The sequence below is a fragment of the Hesperophylax consimilis genome, chromosome 22 (genome assembly GCF_061612785.1).
Source record: "Hesperophylax consimilis isolate HC1 chromosome 22, BYU_Hcon_1.0, whole genome shotgun sequence".
NCBI lineage: Eukaryota > Metazoa > Arthropoda > Insecta > Trichoptera > Limnephilidae > Hesperophylax > Hesperophylax consimilis.
In genome coordinates, this window is record NC_142857.1 from 11,477,416 (window position 1) to 11,504,391 (window position 26,976).

Here is a 26,976-nt window from a genome sequence, read left to right on the forward strand (position 1 = left end):
AGGCAACATACTTTCAAATTATTCAAATTCGCGCCCAATCCCACCTCTTTCAATTCTTGCATACAATTATCCATGTATAGATTGAATAACCACGGTGACATTACGCAGCCTTGTTTAACACCTTTTGTGATATCAAACCACCCCGTAAAACCACCGTTTACCCTAACACATGCAACGCTTCCCTCATACAGAGACGCGATTGCCTGAGTCAGATATGTATTCACTCCATACTTGGACAACACCTTCCATAGCTTTTTCCTGTCGACTCGGTCGTATGCTTTTTGTAGATCTACAAAGGCACAGAAAAGTTTCTGGTTTTTTGCCAGAAACTTCTCAGTGAGCATACGCAATGAGAAGATCTGGTCCATGCACCCCCTTCCACTCATAAAAGCACCTTGCACATCCCATATTTTATCTTTTGTTTCCTTTCTTACTCTTTCAATCAAAATTCTACCATACAGCTTGCCAACTGAACTTAGCAGGCTAATAGCCCTATGATTCCCACATTCCATACGTGACCCTTTACCTTTGTATAATGGCATTATCACAGCCCTTCTCCAGTCTAAAGGCGTATAACCTTCCTTTAAACATTGGTTAAAAAGATTGCACAACCATGTGAGAATTATACGGCTACCTCCTTTAAAATATTCAGCAGCAATATTGTCAAACCCGACAGCCTTACCATTCTTCATACATTTAATCGAACTTTCTATCTCATCCATGCTAATTTCGGTAACATTCACTCCATCGTCATTCATATCTGATTCACCGCTGGAATCACTGTCACTCACTTCGCTTTCGAAGACTTCCTCGAAATAATTCATCCATCTCTCTTTTATTTTTTCCTCATTCGTCAACATTTTTCCATCTTTTGATTTTATCACTTTCATGCTTCCGTTTTCTGGGCCACTCCGGGACCTTTTGACTTCTTTCCAAAACAACTTAATGTTTTCTTGGAAATGGTTTGTCATTTTTATTCCTTCTTCCTCTTCCAGGCGTTTCTTTCGTTCTTTCACTCCAACTCTTACTTTTTTTTTACATTCCTTATATACTTCTTTCGCTCGATACTTCTCTTCGCTGGAAGCACTGCCAGCCGCAATCAGACATAACCATGCTTTCTTCTTCTCTGAGACCAGTGCTTTAATCTCATCATCCCACCATGCATCACCTTTCTTCCTACCTTGCGTACTTATTCCACAAACCTCCCTAGCAGATTCACAAAGACACACTTTTATGTGGTTCCATGTTTCGTCTATGCTTAGACCATCCATTTCCTTCGCATTCAATCTTATCTCTGCACAATTCATATACTTACTTCTCCCTTAAACTTGAAGGCGTATTTTGAAACTTTCATCACGATATATTATACAATTACCTCTGCTGTGACAAATGTATCCTTGAAGGAGAACACTTTATTTATAAACACTTAGAAAAAGGTTGCAACGTACTTGTGTAGTATTATAAACATTGTATAATATTCTTTCAACACTTTCAAAAAACTTCTGTCTACACTTTTATACCCCAAAAATAATACGTATTCCAACCCACTTCAGAGGGAATTAGGAGGAGTGAAGAGAAATTGAGTAAGAGAGATGAGTGCTTCTCCATAAAGTTGGGTTATTGCAACTGACAGGTGAGGCCAACATCCTCGGATGGACCATAATTTTACAGATTGAACCTTGGCCTTTAAGGGTAACGTGGAAATATACGCTTCGGAAATATTTATTCATTCTGAAAGGGTTTATATGAGAGCGGAAGTAAAGTTTTTATTGGGATAATTTATATATTGAAACGCGTTCTGGCGACTTCAATTAATTGGTTCTTATTTATTTATTCATTTATTTATTTATTTGTTAAGACATACACAGTACAATTAGATACAATTTGATATTTTTAGTTATTACATAGTTGTAGTACCTATTACGTATGTCCATAAAATATCATTACGTAATTTCGCCTGAGATTGTTATAAAAGGAAGGAAGTGTGTGGATAATAATAAAAATAATAAATAATAAATGAATTGAAAACAAGAATTATAATAAGCTCACGAATAATTGGCTGTTAATAAATAGGAGTTTTGAAAAATGATATAAAATATTTTTGAAATATGTCATGCTAAGAAATTTAATAAGTTAGTTTTGTATGTTAGAAAGGAATCATGAAAGATGTCTAAATGTAGTAATTTTTCGTAATGGGTGTATGTTGTGATTGCGCGAGTAATAATTGAATTGTTTGCTGCATTAGTATTGTTGGCTTCAATATAAAATAGTGTAGTGTGCCTGGTACGCCTCGTTGGAACATTTAAACCAATGACGGATAGCAATTCGGGACTATCTATTTTATTATTTAGCAGATTATGTAGAAATAACAGGTCTGACAATGTGCGTCTTTTTTGTAAAGTTAACATATTATTTGTAGTATTGTTGTATTTCTTGAGTAAATGTTTCGAAAATTTATTCTGTATACTTTCTACTAAATCTATGTATACCTTATATTGAGGATTCCATATTGTGGAAGCATACTCCAGTGGACTTCTGACCAATGAACAAAACAACATTTTCAGAGTCTTAGTACTTTTGAAAACTTTGCATATTCTTAATAAGAAACCTAGCATTCTGTAGGATTTTTTAAATAATGTGTTCAATGTGCTTGTCAAAAATTAATTTGCTATCTAAGTAAACACCTAGATCTTTACAAGTAGACATAGGTTGTAAAGGTTTGTTATTCAAGTTGTATGGATAGATGATTTTGTTTTTATTTCTAGTAAATGTAATCGAGTGACACTTAGATATGTTTAAGGACAATACATTTGATTCACAATATATGCACAAATTATCAAGATCGCTTTGCAATTCCATACAATCGGATAAACACTGTATAGCTTTATAAATTTTCATGTCATCCGCGTATAAAACAAAGTAACTATTTTTAAAGCAAACGTAAATGTCATTTATATAAATATTAAATAAGAGTGGTCCAAGATGCGACCCCTGGGGCACACCTGAGACGATTTCCGTTAAGCAAGATGCAAAACCATTGACAACCGTGATTTGGTGCCGATTATTGACGTATGATGCGATCCATCTATAGAGGTCACCGTGAATTCCTTTTGTTTTACTATAGTGGTAAACTTTAGTGTCATTAGAATTTTATATTAGTGCACCAATTAATCTAAGTTTCGACTGGTAGTAAGTATTTCCGTTTAAGAGAAACGCCTGTGCGGCGTTTTTCATACAAAACTTATATTTGGATTTGAGGCCGAAATTCTCAACCAAATGGGTTTTTTTTTATCAAATACCTATTTCAGATATGTGTTTTTTTTATTTCTTTGTGTTTTAAATCTTTATATACTGGCCATTAAGGAATTCAATTATGTAAGATTTAAGAGGCAATTTTGGCATATTTTGTGAGTAAATAATCTGTCTTTTATTTTGAAAAAAGTATTTTTTAACCAAACTAATTATTATTATTTAAAGAACAAGAACTTATTTCTTACTATGAAATGTTATATTTCAACTAATTATTTTCACCGTGTTATTATTAATTCCAACGGGTCAAAATTTTTGTGAAAACTTCGGCCCGTATTTCAAAAATAAACTTTATAGTGTCTTTTAAGGCTTTGGAATTTGAAAGAACAAGGGTAAAAATTTGACATGTCCACGCTTTCTGTAAATTGTATTAACAACTTAACGATTGTATACCCACCAATAAGCAATTTTTTTTTATTAACTTGTCATTGATGTCGTGGTTGGTAGAAATTTGATCTTAAAAGTTGTTCCTACTTTTCTTACACAAAATAACTACCACTGTAGTTCTTAAAAACAAACATTCCCGAGTTACGCATAACCTGACAATATTTGAAAATCACCTACTACCACCACAGCAAGCGGAAAATGTTGCTTTGTGTTGTGATGGAAGACATAGCCAGCCTAGGAATTGAACACACTACGCCTGGGTGGGACCCAAACGCGATGTCAACTCAGCCACCGACCGGTCAACCTATATTACGTGTTATTAATGTTCTATGAAAACCATTCAATGTGTTTAAAACTTAATAAATTTATATTGTACACAATAAATGTGTATGTATGTAAGCATTCAAACAAACGAAAACAACACACAAGTCAAATAAAATTGAAGATTTTAAACCTAACAAAGTACATGATTTGCTGGGCTTTATAAATGTTTATTGGAATGAAATGGAATACCTACGTAATTTACAACATTTTCACCAAAGTTTTTGAAGAAAAATAAAGAAACCTTTCTTCCGAAATTCTTAAAAAAAACAAATACAAGATACGAACAACAAGAAAGCAAGAAACGATGTATTACAATAATGATTTAGCTTTTCAGGCAGATAGAAAAATACTGAAAAAATACGGCACAAGGGAAAATCGAAAAGAATTCATAAATACTAGATATATCTTCCTCACTTTATACGCGTAGCAATGGGGGACGATAAACGTAGAAGATCCTATTAAACTCCCCTATCGCTCAAGTTCCCATTCAAGTGTCGTGGCTTTAATTCCTTGGCAAGCTAAGTCCTCCATCATTGTATCTCATCATATCTTCAGCTTTTAATGATGGTAGTACGAGTTTTTTTCAAATATTGTAATTCAAATATCTTTACCTCTAGTGTGCCAAGAAATCCGTAGCGAATTTCTGACATTTGTACCCGTCGTGTGTCGGCTAATCAGCAGCAGATTTGCTAGTAGTTCACCGGGCGCTTGCTCCGATTTTATTGTATTTCATACCTTAAAAAATGCTCCTAGCTTAGTAAAATATATTTTATTCGCTTGTCAATGAATAATATATCTTAATATTATTGTATCTTGTGGTTTCGTCACTCGCAAAGATATTTATTTTATCTGTGAAAAAGCGCAAATCAATTACGTGTCAAATGTTTCCAATTCCAATTTATAAAAGTTATGGAACTATATTTACCTACGGTAAAACATCTAATGACTTATTTTTATTGTGAAGAACTTATTAATCAAGAAAACATAATAAAACACTAGAACATTTTCGAATTTTTTCAATACATAGGTACTATTTTTTCTAACATTTGACAGAGAAGAAAACATTATATGTGATATTTATAAATATATAATCGCATTTCCTGGTAAGATGGTAATTTGGGACGCGGGTTTGAGTACCGTCGCCCCAGGAACCATTTATTGGATAACCAACACCTCTGCAGTAGGTCACACCAAGTGGTTTGCTATGTTTGGTGATTTAGCAAGGGTGTCCGGGTTCATAGTGTGCTCAGGATGCATATGCCAGATCGGGGAGGCTGGTTTGGAAAGACCCTTTGACCTCTCCTACTGGTCTTTCGACCCATCGCTTTTCGCCGCAGCGGGAGGGATATATTCATATGTCCGTCACTCATGGACACACTGATCCCTAGATTCGTTCCCACCCCTCATACCTTTTACCTTCCCAGAACTTCTTCTTCCCTTCCTTAAAAAGACTCTCCACACAGCATCCAAAAAAATGACATATGTCCTGACGGAATTATTAAAAGCAATAAAAAAAAATGTTTTCAATTAATGCACGCTGTGACAAAATATATTATTGTTTATACAGAAAGGTTTTTACCATCTCGATATGAATTCTTACGCTATACGAAATATTCGCAATATCATAGCAGCAGAAAGTGGATATCTGTTATGAGTAGGCATGATCACGATCTTGCATAATGGTATAATTATGCAAATATGTTTTGTTCATTTTACGACAACATTCAAAGTTAGGGAGCGGAAACTGTTTTTATTACTCGAAATTATACAGCATATCGTTGAATGTGTACCAATTCACTGCTACGTTATCTTTTTGACAAGCCCCCTTCACTCTTCATCCGTAAAACTCGAGAAGTTTTGAGGTAAAAATTTGACCACCACCTCGAGAAAGTTCGTGCCTGGGGTAAGGCCAACCTGGTCAGTCTCAAAAGCCCAAGCGTATCTGGTTTCGGCAGAGAGGGAGATCAATGTCTGTCTGGTGCAATTTGATGGAAGCACCCTCCTCAATGAAGACTCCATTGAAATGCTTGGAGTAAGTATATCAGATTGGCTCAAGTATCAGGGCACTATAGGAACCCGAGTAAATCTGACTTCCAATAAACTGGGCGTCTTGTATGGGGCAAGAAGATTCTTCACCATACAAATCTCAAGTATGTACGCCCAACAATTGAAATTTGGGAGCCATCTCTGTGCTGGAGCCTCACAATACTTGATAAACCTACTTGATTCTGTGCAAAGGAGGGCGGTCCGTCTGATTGACAATCCATTGTTATCAGACCAATTGCCATCTGTAATGTACAGACGCAATGTGGGCGTGCTGAGTCTGTTCTACAGGTATTTTAATGGAGCCTGCTTTTAGGAGCTAGTAGGTGCACGCGCGTGAAACTCGACGTATACGAGCGGAACACCCGTTCACAGTTGATGTTGACTTCATGAGAACGGGCCGCTTCTTCGACTCGTTTTTGTGTAAGACGGCTCATATGTGGAACGAGTTACCGGCATCTGTTTTTCCTTCTTCATATAATCCGGGCCTTATAAAATTATAAAAACTTATTTATTCATTTGCTTTAATTTCAAATCATAAATTTGGTCTCACTAATTCAAAATCAAATGGAATTGCAAATACGATTTCAGGCGGCGTAAGAGAGACAGAGTACGTGTTGATGTTGTTTGACTGTCTCGCTCTAATATCGTAAGAAAATGTCAATTTGTAGGCAACACCAAAAATTTTTGATGAAGTAAATACGTTTTGACATATCACACTAATTAATTGTTTACTGTAAATAATACACAGCTATAATTTTTATTGAGTAAAAACTCTCGAAAGGTGAGTTTCATTTTTTGATTTTCTCGCCTTATACATTTAGGCTATCGCAACTATTTTCAGATCCATGCGTAAGTTCCATATTTTTCAAATATTTAGTCCAAATTGTCAAAAAATTTGATTGAACTATTTTCAACAAAATTATTTTTTTTGATCATACAAAACCTACGCATGTATAATAAATTACAATAAAGATAACAAAATTAAATTATTTATATGTCAATTTATATTTGACTGATTTGTGAAATGACCTCGTCAGATCTAGATGGTATGGACCACTGACCTCAGAAGAGATAGACTTGCCCGAGCATGAAATCCGGATAGCAATTCGACTAGCTGGAGACAAACCACGTGACTACATTTTTGGCACCAGGAGAGTTCGAGAATGCTTTGAATAATCTACGACATCAGTCGAACGTTGAACGTCGAAGAGAACACGTTTAACCAGACCCTGCCTAGAATAGTAAAGTTCATTAAACTAAGGCAATGGTGTGTAGCGCTGTCAAAACCATTTGTTTGTTCTTGAACAAATCGCCCGATGTAGGACGCATAAATAGTGTAACAAAATATAAAATTTTGTAAAAATCCCGATTTAAGTTTACACGATTTGGAATTTAAGTTTTTTATACAGCCTAGTTATCAGTAAAAGCACTAATAATTTTTTATTTTTTATTGAATAAATAGTTAATACATATCAACAAACAAGTCCTGCTAAGCCAATTGAATTAGTTGTCAACAGGTGCTTAAAGTTTAGTTACATATACATTTTTATATGTTATAATTTACATCTTATATCTACAGAATCATCAATTTTTTCATACAATTTTTTATATATATTAAAGTAAATATTTTTTTTCCGATAGCCAATTTTTCACCATATATTTAACCTTATTCATAGACTTACACTGCTTTATAGTGTCAGGTAATAAATTAAATATCTCCGGTATGTTGTATTCAAACGTTCTCTGTCCGTATTTATTATTAAATTTCGGAACTATTAACCCGTCATTGCGCGTGAATCTAGTACTGTATTTATGTTCTAATTTTTCTTTATGCTGCGGGGTAAATATATACTGAATTATGATTTTTTGCCATAGAATAGCCAACAGGTAAAATTTTGGCACTCTGAAACAGCAACGGTGTATTATGTCTCTGTTTAAAATCTCTATTCGTAAGAAGATTTAATTTTTGAGCACTAAATGGTGATATTACAATGCGAGGTTCATGTACACCCACGCCACTTTGCGCCACTTGATTTTTCCCCCTCGCCCTTATGGGGAGCTCTGTCTTTTCCTTATTCTGTGGTAAGGACATAGACAATTTTCCCGAAAATATATTAAATTTCAAGGGAAAGCTGTAGATAAAGAGTCGACATCACTCAGCGAGAGTTGGATCCATTATGCTAATTCAATGCTCTAAAAACCTGTAAGTGAATTCGCGGAATTACAGGGCCAGTCAACTGGGGCCGACGAATTTGGAGAGTATCTACTTTGTTTAGTAACGAAGAAAAGTGAAAATTAAACATATAACTTGGCACTTCATTTCAGGTACACATGTTTAAACCTTCAGATTTATAACTACTGAAATTTAAATTACGGTATCTAGTACCTACGCATGAAATAACAATTTATTTTCACATAGTTTAAACATTTCCCTAAAACAGTATGAATTTTCTTAAAAAAAAGGAATTTAAATTTCTTTTTTAACACCGATGATAATTTCGTCATATATCTAAGAAGTCTTGTTATAACTTGACCGTTCTGCATTTCGTCTGTCTGTAAAATTTGTTTGTACATTCCATTTCCGGTTCAAGATTGTAGACGTTTTAAAGGATTTTTTTGTGTTTTTTTGTTCATAAAATTTAAGTGATTACAATTTATTTACAATCACCATACTAGGCTCTTGCCAGTATTATGGTAGTCATAATCCTTTAAATTACAATATTAAGATGTACAGAAATAGCATACTGTAAAAGTTACATTTATTATTTAAAATTAAACACAATTTAATCGATAGTCCTGATCTTCTTCAACGCCTATTATTCCATGTTCCCAATCGCAACAGCAGACAGTCGCTTACTTTTAATCTCCCTCATTGTAAGACCAATTCCAAACAAAACTCATTTATCTACAGATCCACACATTCATTTAACTTAAATTATTACCATATTGACATTTTTAACTCGACTTTACGCGACATAAAACAAAAACTCAATAATCAACAAAACTCAAACTAGTAGTTCAATTCCTATATATTCCCGTCCTTTGCCTCATAATCCTTATCCTATATTTCCCCCTCCTCCCCCCCACCCTCCTTTATTTTAATATTTTCTAACTAAACAAGAAATTAATTTAAGAGAACATCTCTAAGACATGGTACACCTTACCATTAACTGTTCATCAGTGGAAAGTTCATAATTGGCAAAATTAATTATATTATTATTGTATCGTTGTATAATTAAAGATTTGCTGTCAACTTTTCTTAAAATACATAAATAAATAAATAAATAAAAACAAAAAGGAATTAAATAACTCAAAATAAAATATACAAAATTACTTACAATATGAAGATGTAGAAAATGGCATGTTATAAAACATAAAGATATAATAAATTATATTGGTTGTAATAAAACATAAGAAATAAGAAAGAGAAAAAAAGAGATGAAAAAAGAAGTCTAGATACATATTTAGATATGTATATAAATAATACATAGTTGAATATAGACTAAGAGATATAAATATTTTAGAGAAAGATATATTATTATTCAATATTTGTATAAATTGTTGTTTGAATTGCGATTTATTGAAATAAATGCTGGTTCTACCCAATTGGGATTTGGTTCAGATGTTTGCGCGGTAAACGGTGAAGAAGATTCAGTCATCAATCAAAACAAAACATGTGCGTATCTGGTTCCTCGCGAAGATAATAAACATTTTATCGAATCTAAGTAGTCGTTATAAGAGTTGTAATATATTGTACGTAATTATAATTATTAATATATTATTAAAACAGCACCCTGTACTTTACTCGATAACTTAATGGAATAAGAAACTGGGCTCCAAGGACGAAAGATTAAAGCAAATGCTTCTCAGAGGACATCTCGGAAAACGTCCAAATAATTACATCTATTTGATTTTCAGGGAAAATAAAAGATAATGTCGTCGAATTCACAATTTAATCTTGGTAATGACAGAATTAATACATTTCAGAGTGAAAGCAAAGAAAGGAATGTTGTGACCAGTAGCGGCTAGCGCTACATACTAACTGAAATAAAATATTGATAATTTATTAATATTCGTTCGCGATCCGGTTAAAAACGGGACTGAAGGCCAAAAAGGCTCTAATAACGGGGGTTTGCACGCAGCTCACATTTTAATTAATTCGAAATTCGACGAATTCGTAGCGATAATATTTATATTTTAGACTGATCCTTCCGGATGTAAGTTATTTATTTGAATAAAAACAGTAAATTACTATTGAAATATTTTATGTAAAACGGTTCAAAATTTATACTATAAAATTATCTGTAAGCACCAGATTTTATTTTTCCATACTATAAGTTAGTAACTTCCCGAGGATTCTTCTAGAAACAACTGAGATTTTAGTAATACGTTCACCAGAAATAGATTTTTCCAAGCCTGCTAGGGTAAATTCGACCGTAGTTTCATCTATTACGCCTGGTCGCGGGCCGAATATTGTTTGTATACGACTTCATTATTGATGTTGTTATGATTCCCACTTTATTTTAGTGATTTTCCAAGGCAATTTCAACCGTAGGTCTGACAAATATACAAGGCCGCGCGTCGCATATTTTTGTGCACGGCTTCTCACTTACGTCGTTTAGATTGCTACTATATTTTAGGGTATTGTCTGGTCTTGACGAATAAATTGGCACATTTAGTAAAAAAGAAATGTATTATCGTGATGTCAGAACACGTGTTCATAAAAATGATAATGTTTTAGCATTTTGTCATTATATATTATCAAGGCATGGTGCACGTAGATGAACGTACGTGTTACGATATATATTAGGAATGTAATAAAAGTTTAACAGAAAACGGCTTGCAAATCCCGTTTTTAACCGGGTTACGAACAATTTGAAGAGATTTTTAATAAGCCAGCAAAATACTCATTTATCTCCTGTGTAAAAGATGCATTGGAGAAATGATCTTCCTAAATTATTACTTATTATTTCCTAAGTAATGAATGTATTATTTAAAAGTATTAAGTTAAATTCAACCGGCTCGAATTGTCGTTATTTGTATCACGTGTCATAAGTCACGTGGTGAATGCGGATTATGTATCGCTCACGTTGATGCATTATATTTAGATGAGACATGAAGCGAAATAATTGCTTCCACTTTTTACCTCCAACTGACCTCCAACGCTCCCAACGCTCTAACTGAAACTACTGAATCCGATCTAAGCGCACCGTTTTCGCGTTCTAATAATCGAATACGTTTTCAAGAGATATTAATTGCAAAGCTCTAATTGCATAGCTTTATGATTGCACCTGGTAACGTCAATTATGTACACGTGCTAAACGTGAATTTTGACAACTGTATTGAAATTTCTCCAATATATGAACGCCGTACACCAGTGCCTCGGAAATCGTCGGTGAGACGAAAATACTCGAAGACACAATACTAAATAATAATTTGTCGCGCCGAGATGGCGCCACTTTAGTTCACAATTCTCAAACCGATAATTTCCAGGCTTCTCTATTCTTTACCTGATTTCCTGACCTGGTATAGCGTAAAGACTGACAGAATTTTTAGCGCACCATCCATTTTTGTAAGTACGAACCGCCACTGGTTGTGATGGTAATTTTCTAGTTGTAATTATAATCTGAATTTCATAATAATGAACGTAGTTTCAGCCCTGCGAAAAAGTTTTAATGTTTACTTATATTTTGGTAATCAGTTTTTCAAGGACCTTCGAAAATTTGTTAATATTTATTTTGGATAAGAAATTTGTAATTTTACAAGGCTTGCTAGAAAATATAATTTCTTCACGTAAATAGTAAAGATAAGCAATGGATTTTATTTACGTAAAATCACAAGATATGATGATAACAGGAAAATTAAAGCATTTATTGTGGTCATCATCAGAGAACAGCTGTAAGGTTTTATTTTTTTCCGGAGCCAGTGAAACTATGGCATCTTTATTGTATATTCGCACATATAAACGTAGAAAAATTACCTACTGTTGCGTTATTCTTATACAAAATTGTAAACTTTATTATTGATTCAGCATAAATATTAGAAAGTATTGCATTTAGTTGCTCTGAATACCACAATAGAGCGAATGATTTATTCAGTATTCCACATTATTAGTCTAACTATGCGCAAAATACATTAATGGGACGTATCTGCAAAACGTTGATTTTACAAAGCAATTATCTTATAAATAACACACATTGAAAGACAGGCGTAAAATAAACGTCTTAACTTTTTTATTCAAAATTCTAAACTCTAAATTCGACTGTTGCGAACTTCCGCAATTCATAAACTTACGAACACCTACAATAACAACACGACAAAATACACTATTCCACTGCAACACACATAAGCTCAATTACATTGCGAACTCCCCAATACAACGGCTTCACACTATGGGAACCCAATACTTAGGTGATGTGGATATATTTAATATTAACTTTGCGAATTTTGTGGATCACATAAAAGATTTATTTCAACACTATTCATAAATGGAAGTTGTATTTTTGTAAACCAGTCAAATCGCTTTATTTTTTTAATTTATGTTCTTGTTCTTTTTATTTTTGTTTCTTGCATAAATTATTTTTTTTCTATTGGTGCCCTTTTTTACTCATTTAAAGTACGCTCTAGCGTGTTTAAATCGCACTTTATGGAACGCGCGTTTTTTAAAGTAACCATGGCAACATCAACAAATCAACAAAATGTGAAGTCTAATGTCAACTTTTAACTATAAATCTGACAGGAATATTTTAAACGTCAAATGTTTGTGTTTTTCATTTCCATGACAACAAGATATTGTGATGTCACATCACGAATTCATTAATATTTCTTATTTCCAAATTTTTAATAAAAATATCAATATTTATCTTTTCAAAGTGTACCAATAAAAAAAAATAGCGTAAAGTATTCGTGGATAACTGGTCATTAAAACACTTGCTTTATTTAGAAAAATCGCGCGTGTTTTAAAGACCTGTTTATCCACTTATACCTACTTTAATATACTATTAATGTAGTTTATTTTTATTATTTCCTTCTCATGTTTCAAAATTGTCTGTCATTAAAATTGTACCACCTACATGTAAAAGCCCTCTGGGCGTTAAATAAATAAACACAAAGAAAACACAAGAAATTAAAAAATCTTCAACTGGGATATGTTGTGAGGCTGATGGTAGAGGAGAGGGGAAGGGAAAGAGATGGGAAAGAGGAAGGTGGAGATGTACCTGGCTATTCAGATCTTGTCACCAAATCTGACACTGCAACTTGTCGTAAATATAGGTACAATAAATAAATATTCTTTTTTTTTTATTAAAACACAAATAACATTGTTTACATCACTTTATTTCGATACAAAATCTCAACATGTTTCATGAACCAAGTTCACTTCATCAGGAGCACAAGTATACTAAAGTTATAATTAAAATTAGGTCTAGAAAGAAGAGGTAGAAGGAGTGGGGAGGGGTAAGAGTGGGGGAGGGTTATTCAAAGTAGGAATTAAAATGTCATTAGACGGGAAAGACCGGGTAATTGGGAAAATATTTAAAATGGGGTTTATAAAAATTTTTTGTTTATTAATAATATCTGCTTTCATATTCACGTGTTTTCTTATTTCTAGGATTTCAAAATTATTGATTTGAGATACCTTGTAACCAGAATGTAGTATTTTAAAACCTGAATTAATATCGAAAGTATGGTCGTTATTTAATAAATGATCCGCAAATTCTGATTCACAGTTTCCCTTTAAAGCCCTAAGATGTTCTTTAATTCTGATCTCAAAGTTTCTATTAGTTTTTCCTATATAAAAGGAATTACAATCATTACAGTTGAGTTTATAAACACCTGATTTTTTAGTTTGACTATCAATATCTTTATTATTAAGAATATATTTTTTTAATTTGTTATTCGTATAAAACGCCGGTTGAATAGTGAAGGGGATGTTTTTATTTATAATTTTGGAAGTATCATTATCTACAAATAGAATTCTACGCCATTGTTTGTTTGTATCTTTATAAATAGGATAAATATAAAGTTTAAAGAATTTATGTTTAATTTTTTTATTTAGTATTTCATCTATCAATTTATTAGGATAACCGTTATTAGATGCTATTTGTTTTATGATATTTAATTCTGAGATATAATTAGGATCCGACAAAGGAATCGAAATTAATCTACTAAGCATAGAATGGAAAGCTGCGACTTTTTGAGAAAAGGGATGATTTGATGAATTATGAATGACAATATCAGTGTACGTATCTTTACGGAAAATATTAAAATCTATTTTATTACCTTTTATTGTTTAATTTAAATCTAAGAAATTTAAACTCTTATCTATACCTATTTCTAATGTAAATTGAATATTTTTGTGTATTTTATTTAAAAAGTTTAAGAACATGTTCAATTGTCTTTCTGTTCCTAACCAAATGCAAAAGATGTCGTCCATATATCTCTTCCAACAATATAAATTTTTAAGTAACAAGGCACCGCTATTAAAAATCTTATTTTCTAAATTATTAATAAAAATATCTGCAATCAAAGGACTCGTACTGTAGGGATAAAAAACATTAACAACAAAAAAACAGTTCCTAATCGGGAAAAGAATATAATTTCTAATACTGACATAAAAATTGCTAAGAATATTTCTAAAATGGTGAGGGAAAAAAATCTGGTTGTTACAAAGGCAGATAAAGGTAACAGTGTTATCATCATGGATAAAGTTGACTATATTAACAAGACAATGGATTTTCTACAAGGGGACAATTTTGAAATAATTCTAAATAACCCTATTAATAAGTGTCAAGAAATGGTGAAGAAGCGGTTAAACGTTGTAAAAGTGATATCTTTGTAAACATGAAAAATAACAAAAATTTGATTTTAATTAACCCGAAAATTCCTAAGCTTTACAGCCTATTAAAAATACATAAACTGAACAAACCTATTAGGCCAGTAGTCTCTAATTGTAATGCCCCAACTTTTAAATTAGCGTCAGCTATCAATACTGTAATTAATAATGCTAATATATTTCAACCAACATACACAGTTAAAAATTCGTTAGAATTAGTTAATTATCTAAAGGATTTGGAAATTCCTAATCATGCTATGTTGGTTTCTTTTGACGTAGTAAATTTATTCCCTAGTATTCCAATAGAAGAAAGTAAAACCATCATCAATAATTTGTTAAATTCATCTAACTTACAGAAAGACCTTATCCATGACCTCATTTTATTTTTCGAAGTTATTTTTAAACAAAATTATTTTCAATTTAACAATACAATTTTTAAACAAAAGGATGGCTTGGCCATGGGGAACAGTACGAGTCCTTTGATTGCAGATATTTTTATTAATAATTTAGAAAATAAGATTTTTAATAGCGGTGCCTTGTTACTTAAAAATTTATATTGTTGGAAGAGATATGTGGACGACATCTTTTGCATTTGGTTAGGAACAGAAAGACAATTGAACATGTTCTTAAACTTTTTAAATAAAATACACAAAAATATTCAATTTACATTAGAAATAAGTATAGATAAGAGTTTAAATTTCTTAGATTTAAATTTAACAATAAAAGGTAATAAAATAGATTTTAATATTTTCCGTAAAGATACGTACACTGATATTGTCATTCATAATTCATCAAATCATCCCTTTTCTCAAAAAGTCGCAGCTTTCCATTCTATGCTTAGTAGATTAATTTCGATTCCTTTGTCGGATCCTAATTATATCTCAGAATTAAATATCATAAAACAAATAGCATCTAATAACGGCTATCCTAATAAATTGATAGATGAAATACTAAATAAAAAAATTAAACATAAATTCTTTAAACTTTATATTTATCCTATTTATAAAGATACAAACAAACAATGGCGTAGAATTCTATTTGTAGATAATGATACTTCCAAAATTATAAATAAAAACATCCCCTTCACTATTCAACCGGCGTTTTATACGAATAACAAATTAAAAAAATATATTCTTAATAATAAAGTTATTGATAGTCAAACTAAGAAATCAGGTGTTTATAAACTCAACTGTAATGATTGTAATTCCTTTTATATAGGAAAAACTAATAGAAACTTTGAGATCAGAATTAAAGAACATCTTAGGGCTTTAAAGGGAAACTGTGAATCAGAATTTGCGGATCATTTATTAAATAACGACCATACTTTCGATATTAATTCAGGTTTTAAAATACTACATTCTGGTTACAAGGTATCTCAAATCAATAATTTTGAAATCCTAGAAATAAGAAAACACGTGAATATGAAAGCAGATATTATTAATAAACAAAAAATTTTTATAAACCCCATTTTAAATATTTTCCCAATTACCCGGTCTTTCCCGTCTAATGACATTTTAATTCCTACTTTGAATAACCCTCCCCCACTCTTACCCCTCCCCGCTCCTTCTACCTCTTCTTTCTAGACCTAATTTTAATTATAACTTTAGTATACTTGTGCTCCTGATGAAGTGAACTTGGTTCATGAAACATGTTGAGATTTTGTATCGAAATAAAGTGATGTAAACAATGTTATTTGTGTTTTAATAAAAAATAAATAATGCCATCACAAAGTGAAAAGCAGTTAGAAGAAGTTTTCTTCGAAAAAAAAAAAAAAAAAATTAAATATATATTCAATTAATAAATCGACTGAATCAAATAAAATTTACTCTTGGCTGGAATTTGGATTCATAGCCGCGTATTGTAACTGCTCAGTCACGGAGGTCGCCAAAAATTGACCAATTTATAACAATGTCACATTTGAATTATTGCGAAACACCCCAACTTAAGTAAATTAATTGTATGTAGGTAGACTAAAGCGTTCTTAGGCCCGCCATACAATTCAAAGCAAAAGTACTTGAGCTTAGACTTGCGCAAGTGTACTTGAGCGTGTGTGGGACGAATATTGTACAAGTTTAATCAAGATTCCTAACTTGCACAAGTGTGCTAAAAAGTTTGAATCTTCAATCTAAATTTGCACAAGCAGCGTTGTCACAAAATATACTTAAAGATCTTTGGGAGAAGCATCAATTTTCAAAGACGTTTTAAATCACATCTGTGTAACTAATACTAATGGCAGAAGGTCGGTATTTGTTCATATGCAAATGATTGTACAAGTTGATAAGAGATAATTTCAATTTTCTGATAAAAAATATTTGTGAATATCATTGACTTTTATTTAACGAGTCGTTAAAACATACGTTGTTTCCTGCCATGCTGTATTTTTTAAGCTAACCAATAATATAGTCCGATGGAAGTCAAAGCGTCGTCAGTAAACACCATGGATAAAATTGTTGACATTGTACAGAACAATTACTTTCATTTGTGAACCATATGACACTCCTGCAAGTATCTATACTTGAAGGTGTCTGATCACAGCGCCGATCAAGCGTACTTGCGCAAGTCTTCAGCTCAAGTATACTTGAAGGTGTATGACCTGACTTATAAAATTATAATAAACAGTTAACACAAGAATACTCTCCATAAAAAAATATATAGCTTCTTCAGAACACAAGTTTTTTCCTTTCATCTGTTCGCCAAAACTGACCCTTGTGTAAGTTTACTTGAAAGTGTGTGGTCATATCGCCGATCAAACGTACTTGCGCAAGTTTTCAACTCAAGTATACTTAACGGTGTATGACCGGACTTATAAAATTATAATACAACTTTTTCAGAACACAAGTTTTCTCCCTTTCAAAGAAACTCTAAACTGGGCTCAGCATTGATGTACAATAATAGGGCTCAGTGATAAATCATCAAAGCCAAACCATTGTCTCCACATAGGCAATGAGAAACAGGCTCCATTGTTTCTGTAATGTGTTTATACAGCTTCAGCTAGAAATTGTGCTAATTCCATGCAGTAGAAACATATTATTCGGATTCTAGAATCCTTTTCAATGTGAAGTATTGTAATATGCATTCTAAATAAAATTCGTGTTTGACAAGATTGTGGATTATGTAATGCGTACAATAATAATGGTTTCTGTCTGATATCTTTAACTCTAAATTAACATAAAGTCGTAGAATTTACATAAATGAGATTTTTCAGGAAAAACACCAAGTTATTGTGTAATTTTAATAAAATGCACATTTTTCATTTTGATTGTAAAATATCACCAATAAAATTTGTTATGTAACTATAATGTGTTCTATGTAATGTTTTATTTAATTTAAGTTTTACGTTTTTGATGACGAAATAAAGATGAATTAAAATTTTAATATTTCGTATAAGGTGATTAATTCTTAAAATAAGATGAATAGTTTACAACTTACCGGTTGTCAGAAACATTTTTTTACCCACTTGGGTGTGAATATTATAATTTCGATAAAAGTTTAGATCTTTTATACTTCTACTAACTTGTAGAATCACCTCTCAATGTTTGTGAACTTTACCCCCGGGCAACCTATAGATAGATAATAGATCGCAATCGAAATAGATCAGCATGGCTGGTACACTAATTGGTCCCACTGTAGACCAACAACAAGTAAAACGCAGTGCAAAATGCGATTTAAATACGAACCAAATTGAAATTGGTTTTAGAGTCAATTTTCAGGCCGATATTACGTCCAACGTATAAACTGTCCGGGCGCAATTTCTCTCTCTACCGATTTTGGTCAACAGTGGGTTTCTGACCCTACTAGGAAAAGGGGATAACCTTCTCATTTACACTTTCCCTTTTAGCTTTGACTGACTATTAAATAAAACATTTATTTCCACATTTGCCCTTTTCAACAAATCAAGTGAAGTTTAACAATACTCACATAGTTTGTGTCATCTTCTTCGTTGTAAGCCAGTTTCACGATGCCGTAAGATCCCTGAAACAAATGAGAAAACAATAAGTAGGTTATTCGGGAAAGTTTCTGTGGAAATGCTACGACTTTGTCCTAAATTGAGGAGCGTTTTCATAAAGAGAAATATCTACAGAAAACTTTCGTGAGACAGTTTTAAAGTGTATTGAATCGGTGTCAAAATTTTTTGATAATCTTCAAATGTAAATGCATAATGAATGATAATTTGTGAAAAGCTATCTTCATTTAAAAATAACTCTAAAGTGAGAATTTTATACATATTTAAAAAAAAATACAAAGTGAATTTTGAATATATTTTAGCTTTACAGTAAAATTAATGTTTAAAAAAAAATCTTCCGTTTTGTTTATCTTTCAATCTACCTACTTACACCTAAAAAATAATTGTGAAAATTCTTAATAAATTTTTACGTAGAAACATACAAAAATGTGCAGGTAAACCAAGGCAAAAATTATGATAGGGAATCAGGGAAAAAGTTTATTTTTTTATGTAACTAAGGACCTACACGGATACATAGAATTAAGATAATGATGGATCTTTCAAATTATCAATGACAAAACTGAAATGATAACAGAACTTTAAAATTTTTTTCACAGAACTTGAAAATTAACTTTGAAAATTCTCCGAAACAAACAGTCCTAAGAGTGAATTTTTAATTTATTTAAGCCCAGTTGAGCTTTTCAACTAATACCCGCATTATGAATTTCTACCGACATATGACGTACTTCTCTCGAACTCTGAATGTTTTAAGCTCTTAAAATAATATATGTTATTTTATAAGATAATCTCTATTCAGAAGCCGAGTTGAAAAAGTAACAATATTAAATTACCTCGAAAAAAATCCCAAATTACGTTAAAAAAATAATAAAAACATAAATGGTTCTGATATTTCACATGTTAATAGGTATTGAAAACATCACAGTGTTTCTTTTAATAATAACAATCGTTTTTAATATTGACTTTTGAAATATTGGCAGACAGAGCTCCGAGCCAAAAAGGCCCCTTTCTCTTTCATCATGATTTTAAATATTGGTTGTAGAAAAAATAGATTTTAATTTTAGTTTATTTAGAAAAAGCGCCCTCTTTCTATCACTCGTTTTTACATAATCTCCCTCTTAAACCATCTTCAGTAATCTTCAAGTTCTTTTTGAACGTTTATAATGGAGCCTGAAGTTTTAGAAAAAAAAGATTTATAAAAAAAAACATTTTTAGTATTAGTTTTAATTTTTACATTAAATACAAACAGGAGGCCTTGTGGAAAATAATTTACCTCAGGGCCTATGTCATCTTTGGGGATGTTTTGTAATTTTTGAGGAGGGGAAGGAGTTAACATGGGTCTGTTGTAGGAGGGAGGAAACTCAAAAATCTCCCACAATCGAGCTGTTGAACTCAAGTACGAGTCGTATATGAGACCGGTTCACATGTGACAAATGTCGACCGTGTACATTGTACATGTGTCCCGACAATGGACCAGTGCCGAAGAATTCAATGATGCTAGTTTCTCGGAATATCTTCCATTGTAATAGCGGTAGAACAAGGAAAGCTTACCTACCTGACGCCTATGCTCTAAAGATCGCAGATTATTCTTAAGATATAAAAATCCATCAAACGGAGAGCCCGTTTCTACACAGGATCAGCAGTTGTGTACTATCATAAAATAATTTATAAATTTTTGCAAACATCTTATTTTCCTTCTACCTCAAAACATTTCATAAAATATATTTAACCTAATGTAAAAGAAAAACAACAAGTAAAATATGAACAATGAATGTTCTCAACCATGACACAATAATAATATCATATTAGTTTTTTTTTTTTTATTTATTCAACCTCGCTGAAGATTCTTAAATTATTTATACCTAATATTATGTATGTCGCTTTTTGACCTTTAAATTGCTCTTTATTTAAAAAGTCAAAGGTCACCTTTGTTAGAAAATTCCATATAAAAGTAACTTTGGATTGAAGTGACCCTTTATTCAGCGTCTAAAAGTGATACATTTTCTTGCGTTGTCTTTAGTTTTGGTCCGAAAAGACAGACAACCAATGGATGTAAACAAATCACAAGACAAAAGTTAAAAATGTTACAGAATGTATTTTCGAACAGACATTTTGTATTTAAATATTTATAGAAATATAAAAAAAAAAAACTTTTTTCAAATTCACAACTCTTGACATTTATGTATAAAGCTCTCGACTAGCAAGCCGGAGGTAGCGGTTTCAAATATTGGCATGCGGAAGTAAAAATTATTTGACTCTTATTTCACAATTCACTCATTTAAAATCATACATAGTATATTTGCTTCACGTTCCAGAGTGTAAGATACTCCCAGTATCGCCCTGGTTTAAGTTGAGAATTAAAACGTTTCTGGAAATGGAAACTGACCAGATCTAAAGTGCCATGTGATTTCTCACTTTCTTATTAGTATCTCCTTCCCCTCTACACTACCTTCACCCTTACAACATATCCCAATTGGCGTTGTCATAGTCTCACAGGCTCCAAACGGAACTCTTGACCGGTTAACATTAGGAAGAAAAAAAACATCAAGAGTATTTCATTTTTCAGACAAATTTAAGGAAGCTTCCATTATAAAAATGGGAACCAAGAATTTTACAAACTAATGAGAAATGGAAATCAATTTATTACATCTAATTTTAAAACAACACAAATGCAAAACCATTATATTTACCAAGCCATAAAAAACTACAATAATCTCCCCTCTGAACTGCGCTGTATTGTCAACCAATCAGAACAAATAAATAAAAACCTTAAATTAAACATTACATTGAAAAATCAATATTCAATACAAAAATATTATTATAACATAAAACTTATGTAAGAATCGTGGCCCCCTTATCAGGCACAAGAACTCCTCTTTTCTGATAAGGTATACATAAACAATGATGATCTAAAATGTAACATTGTTAAATATTGATGTATCTATATTCTTTATATTACAATAAAAAAAAATTGAGTGGGATTATATCAAACAACCCGTAGAAGAAATGTTGGAAACGGAAATTTCAGGGAAGCTTCAATATTGCCTGATCACTGATTAATACGCCATCAAAGTACAAAGGTTATGTTTTCAGTAATATTAAGCTGCTTAAGAAAGTTAAATTAATTTCTAAAAAAAAATATTATAAGCAATAATTAGTCGCCTGTAATATCAATACAATGCATCAATGTGCTATGCATAAAAGCTTGTCTTATAAACATTAGTTTATCATTAAAAAAAATAATAATGAATAATTGATCCTTATATCGTTAAATAGAAAAGAACACTAACAATATAGGTAAATGGTTTCCACAGTCTATGTCAGTCCACTAAATAAATTTAGGAGTAAATTAAGATAAGCACTAAAAGTCACGGTTGAAGGTTTATATTTAGCTCCTCCCAGGGCACAAAGACTCTAAGGAATAAATCCCGGGTGCTGAGACAATCCGTCCAATCCAACCCCGCAAACAAAACAATGTTTATTGTAATGGTGGAGAAAGTACTTTACTGTCTGCAGGCTTACAGAAAATAACCCTGTATTAATCACGCACGTATACTGTAGTAATCATGTACGAGGGTTGAAGTACTCGACCTAACAAGAAAAACGCAAAAAATGAGAAAAACTATCTTTATTTCTTAACACAGTCTCCATTGAGCTCGATACCAGCGATATTCAATACATTTGATACCCTGTTCATAGTGAGAACCGTCGAGCTCTTCAAAATAGGCATCAACCGCAGACTCCAGATCTTCATCGTTGGCAAATCTTTTACCACCATTTTGTTTGGAAAGAAAATAACCAGAGGAGGCTAAATCTGACAAATAGGGAAAGTAATGAAGCAATTCGAACATTAACTTACTGATGTTGGTCATTGTTTTTTTATTGATTTCATCACATAAATGCGGCAATAAGTTCGCATAATACTTGCCGTTAATTTTTTTCCTTTTTTAAGATAACCAATGCAAATTATCTATAAATCGGGTCGGGTGCACCATCATCGTATATATCAGGGCATAGCAATTACCCGAAGAGTTTTAACCAGCGATTCCTGAGCAAGTTTGGTCGGGTGCTTCTGGTGCTACTCTCGTATATATCAGGGTGTATCAGATACCCGAAGGATTTTAACCAGCGATTCCTGAGCATATTTGGTCGGGTGCTTATGGCACTACCCTCGTATATAACAGGGTGTATCAGATACCCGAAGGATTTTAACCAGCAATTCCTGAGCATATTTGGTCGGGTGCTTATGGTACTACCCTCGTATATATCAGGATGTAGGAGATACCCGAATTATTTTAAACGGCTATTCCTGAGTATGTTTGGTCGGGTGCTTATGGAACTACCCTCGTATATATCACGGAGTGGAAGATACCCGAATGATTTTAACCAGCGATTGCTGATCATTTTTGGAGTTAAAAAAGTACATGTCATTTTGCTGTGGGATGATGTTATTTTTTCAATTAAAAACAAACAAAAACGGTCCTCACGTGGCACCACTGATCATGTTGTGTCGTAACGGGATTACGTGATAACGCATTCTCCCTCCTCTGTTACCGTGCTGCTGGAACGAGATGGACCGTAACGTAACCTGTTAGGCTGAACCCTACTACTCAATTACGATATTTTAAATTGAAAATTGACAGCAAAATCACATGTAAATTTTTACTCTTAATATACTTATATATAAATTAAGAGTAAAAATAATCGTACTCTGGAATCTCTGGTTAAAATTCTTCGAGTAAGTTCTGTTTCACCCTGATTACAGGGTAAATATTAATTTGCGAACAAATAACGCAACGCACCAGGGTCGTGATGATACCAGAACGTGTCAACTACATAAGAAGGTTAAAATTAATATTTATTATATTTTTGCTATAATTATTTGATGGTAATTGATTAACTGTTTAACGTCAGTGAACTCAATTTCTTTCCACTTATAACTGGCAAAGGGTTCGCCTAGTTTAAAGTTAAACATCCCAAAAATAACAGAGCGCAATAATACATTACAAGAATGTGTTTTCTAGTTTACTATGTACTATCGATTGGTATAGTAAGATGTAATCTGGTACAAATTTGTCGATCAAACTTTTCGTTTAAATTTATTTTTTAATTTTTACAAAACTCGATTTTCAAATCTTTAAATAGTATAAAATAAACTCGCCATCCGCGTCTGTTAAACTACGCAACGGATTTTGATAGGGTTTTCATTATCATTTAGAGAATTTCTTTTGAAATGTTTACAAATATAATACATGCATATTAAATTTATAAAAAGTGGAGACAAGTCGATGTTTTGTAAGCAAGTCGTAAAAAATTATTTTCGGGCGTTTACATTGCTAACTCTGGCTAAACCCTATGAGATAAATAATATACCATGGATATGTATATCTTAAAAAGTCCTACAAAATATCTTCTAAGGATTATCCCCAGTAACGCCGGGTACACGTCAACTAGTAATAATAATTTCGCTTGAAAATTTTTCTTAATTAAAGCATTTTCAGTGTTCTATTATTTCCTTAATTAAAAACTACAATTTTAAATTAAGCTTTTATGCACTGCTTTTGAGGTGAGCTTTGAAATGACGCCACGGGTGAAATTGTATGGAAGTGGACGAACAATTATTTATGTATAATTAAAATTTCGAACACGAAGAAAAGTAGAAAAGTGTTTCAGCGTTTTCTCTTTTCCGTAATAAAAGCGGGAACAAAGGGTATTTTGTGAACTTGGTGAAAACTGAACAGATAACCCCTAGAAGTGCGATTTATAGCGGTTTGAAAATTATATCACCAATTTACGAAAAACCTTTCGAATCCTGTTCTCCAGTCAGGTCAGTGGAATTTTCATTCTAGCTCGACAAATAATTTCGATATTTAAAAAATCAACCCGCTAAAACAATGCTTTTTATTAAAATACAACTCTTTTTATTAATATATGTTTTTAAGGCGATGCACTACGTCGTGTAATATTTTGAATCGAGCCGCTATCAATAACAACCCTTACTTAGAAGGCGATAAGGTTTAATTTCCCGCTTAACACCATCCACCTTTTGTGATTTATGCAAGAAAAAAAAATGGTCAAAAACGGCTTTTTATTTTATTTTGTGGATGTTCAGGCACAAATTTTATAAATAACTTAATTTGCCACATTATACAATAAAATTATAACCGAAAATGGGATAATAAGTAGGAGATTTTGAACTTTAAAGCAGTTTTCAAAGGCCTATACATTATTTTTTTTTGTGCTTATAAAAAGACTTATCTAAAAAATACTCGATTATTTCAAAGGCCAGGATATATTCTACTCTTAGTATTATATTTATATATTAATTAAAGCATCTGAAACATTTCTAGGCGACCAAATTTTCAAACCAAAAACACATGATTTAGCATTTATTTCGTATTTAACAGCTGTACTGTCATCCAATTTCTGAGAAATGCCTACATTTTCGCGTGTTTATGCGTGATGGCCACCAAAAGAAAGAAAATAATGCATTGTCATCGACAACGGGTTTATCTGCCAAGTTTCAGCTCAGTCGGGTGTCGGGAAGTGGTTTATTTTACACTTCTAAGATTTGCATTCATTCACAAAATTCAAATAGACTTAACTACGAGACGAATTTTTTAAATTCTTTGAAACAACCCGTCCTTAATGTATACAAATTTTCACCAAGTAAGGAAAAAATGAGCTAACTTTTGGCGCGTGGACACGCCCTCAACAAACGTCTTCCTGTTTATTTTTCTAGTGTAGGGGACAAAAACGTATTGCACGGTAGGGAATATGCTAAGAATAAAGTGAAAAGAGCATTTACGTTCCGCGTTTGCGCTTTAAATGGAGTGCAGAACCTACTTTCCAGAGAGCAAATTTAATCTCTCAGTGTAAGGCTGTAGGGGGTAGTCTCAGATAGGGGAAGGTAAGTATTATCTCGGGTAGCGGTGTTAAAGAATCACTCGGGTAATGAATGTCAACAACTCCCAATGCAAATCTTACATTAGTCGTTTGGAATTTGAATTGGTCGAGCGTCATAATTTTTTTCAATTCGCAATGCTACTTCTAACATAAGCAATATAGCTTCGAAAAATCTGTAAAAAAGGCGTAATGAATTTACCGAGTAAAAATAAATTATTGCTACACGTAGTTACTTTCTTTTAATTCATGAAAGAAATAAAATATTTTTAAATTATGCTTTAAACAACGTGGTAAGTCGACACAAGACTCTAATAACGGATTTGCTCGACGCTCGCATTTTAATTATTTCTGATGAAAGCATCACTAAAATCACAAATTTTTCTAGATGGATCTCTATGGATATAAGTTATTTACATTTAAGATTAATTAAAACACGACCTTCAAATTAAAATATTTTATTTAAAACTGTTTTAAAGTTTTATAAAACGTTTTCACTATAAAATTAACGTTGAGCATCGGATTTTATTTTTCTAGGCGATGAATGTAAATTTCCGAAGATTCCTCTAGAAACATTTGAGATTTTAGTGATACTTTCATCAGAAATAATTAAAATAAACCCCACGGAAAGAATTTTTAAGGCCTGCTGGAGCAAAGTTTAGTATTTAAACAGTTTTGGTTAATATCTACCATTTTTATCTTCATATACTATCCATTTTCTTCCTTAAAAACAGCCTTACCCACATTTGGAAAGAAGAAGATTTTTTGTTGCATTGTAAATTGTCCCAAGTACAGCATTCGAATTCTTGTCGTGTAGCAAGAGGGTGTAATCGTCGTGTCCTCGTCGTATTATTCACATTCTCTGTGCTCTGTTTGCAAATAACAAAATCATATTAAAGATTATTTCGTTTTGGAGGAAATTTCACCCCGTGAACAGTGCAAGTTCGTCGAGAGCCCTATTGCCGGGATTCTTGGGAATTCAAGGTAGACTGTTCCTTCATTCCAATTTTCCCGTAGTTTTTTTAAAACCAATTGAATGAGCACTGTCGTTTTTTTGTGGATTTGATTTACAGTTCATTTCCGTGTAATAGAACACGTTACACCATAGGTCTATTATTTCGCCGCGAGCCGATTGTTGTATTATCAATTATGTCGTTGATTCCCACTTTATTTTAGAGATTTGATAGGGCGAATTCAACTGCAGATCTATCCA

At 32.3% G+C, this 26,976-nt stretch overlaps 1 protein-coding gene across 5 annotated transcripts in view; it reads right to left on the minus strand.

Moving 5' to 3' along the window:
* Positions 1-26,976, minus strand: part of LOC149412846 (calcium/calmodulin-dependent protein kinase kinase 1) — a 561,749-nt gene that overhangs the window by 82,523 nt on the left and 452,250 nt on the right. For all 5 annotated transcript variants that reach the window (XM_089645632.1, XM_089645633.1, XM_089645631.1 and 2 more), the window contains one exon: positions 18,818-18,871. In XM_089645632.1, coding sequence (XP_089501758.1) covers positions 18,818-18,871 — 54 coding nt within the window. The remainder of the gene's footprint in view (positions 1-18,817; positions 18,872-26,976) is intronic.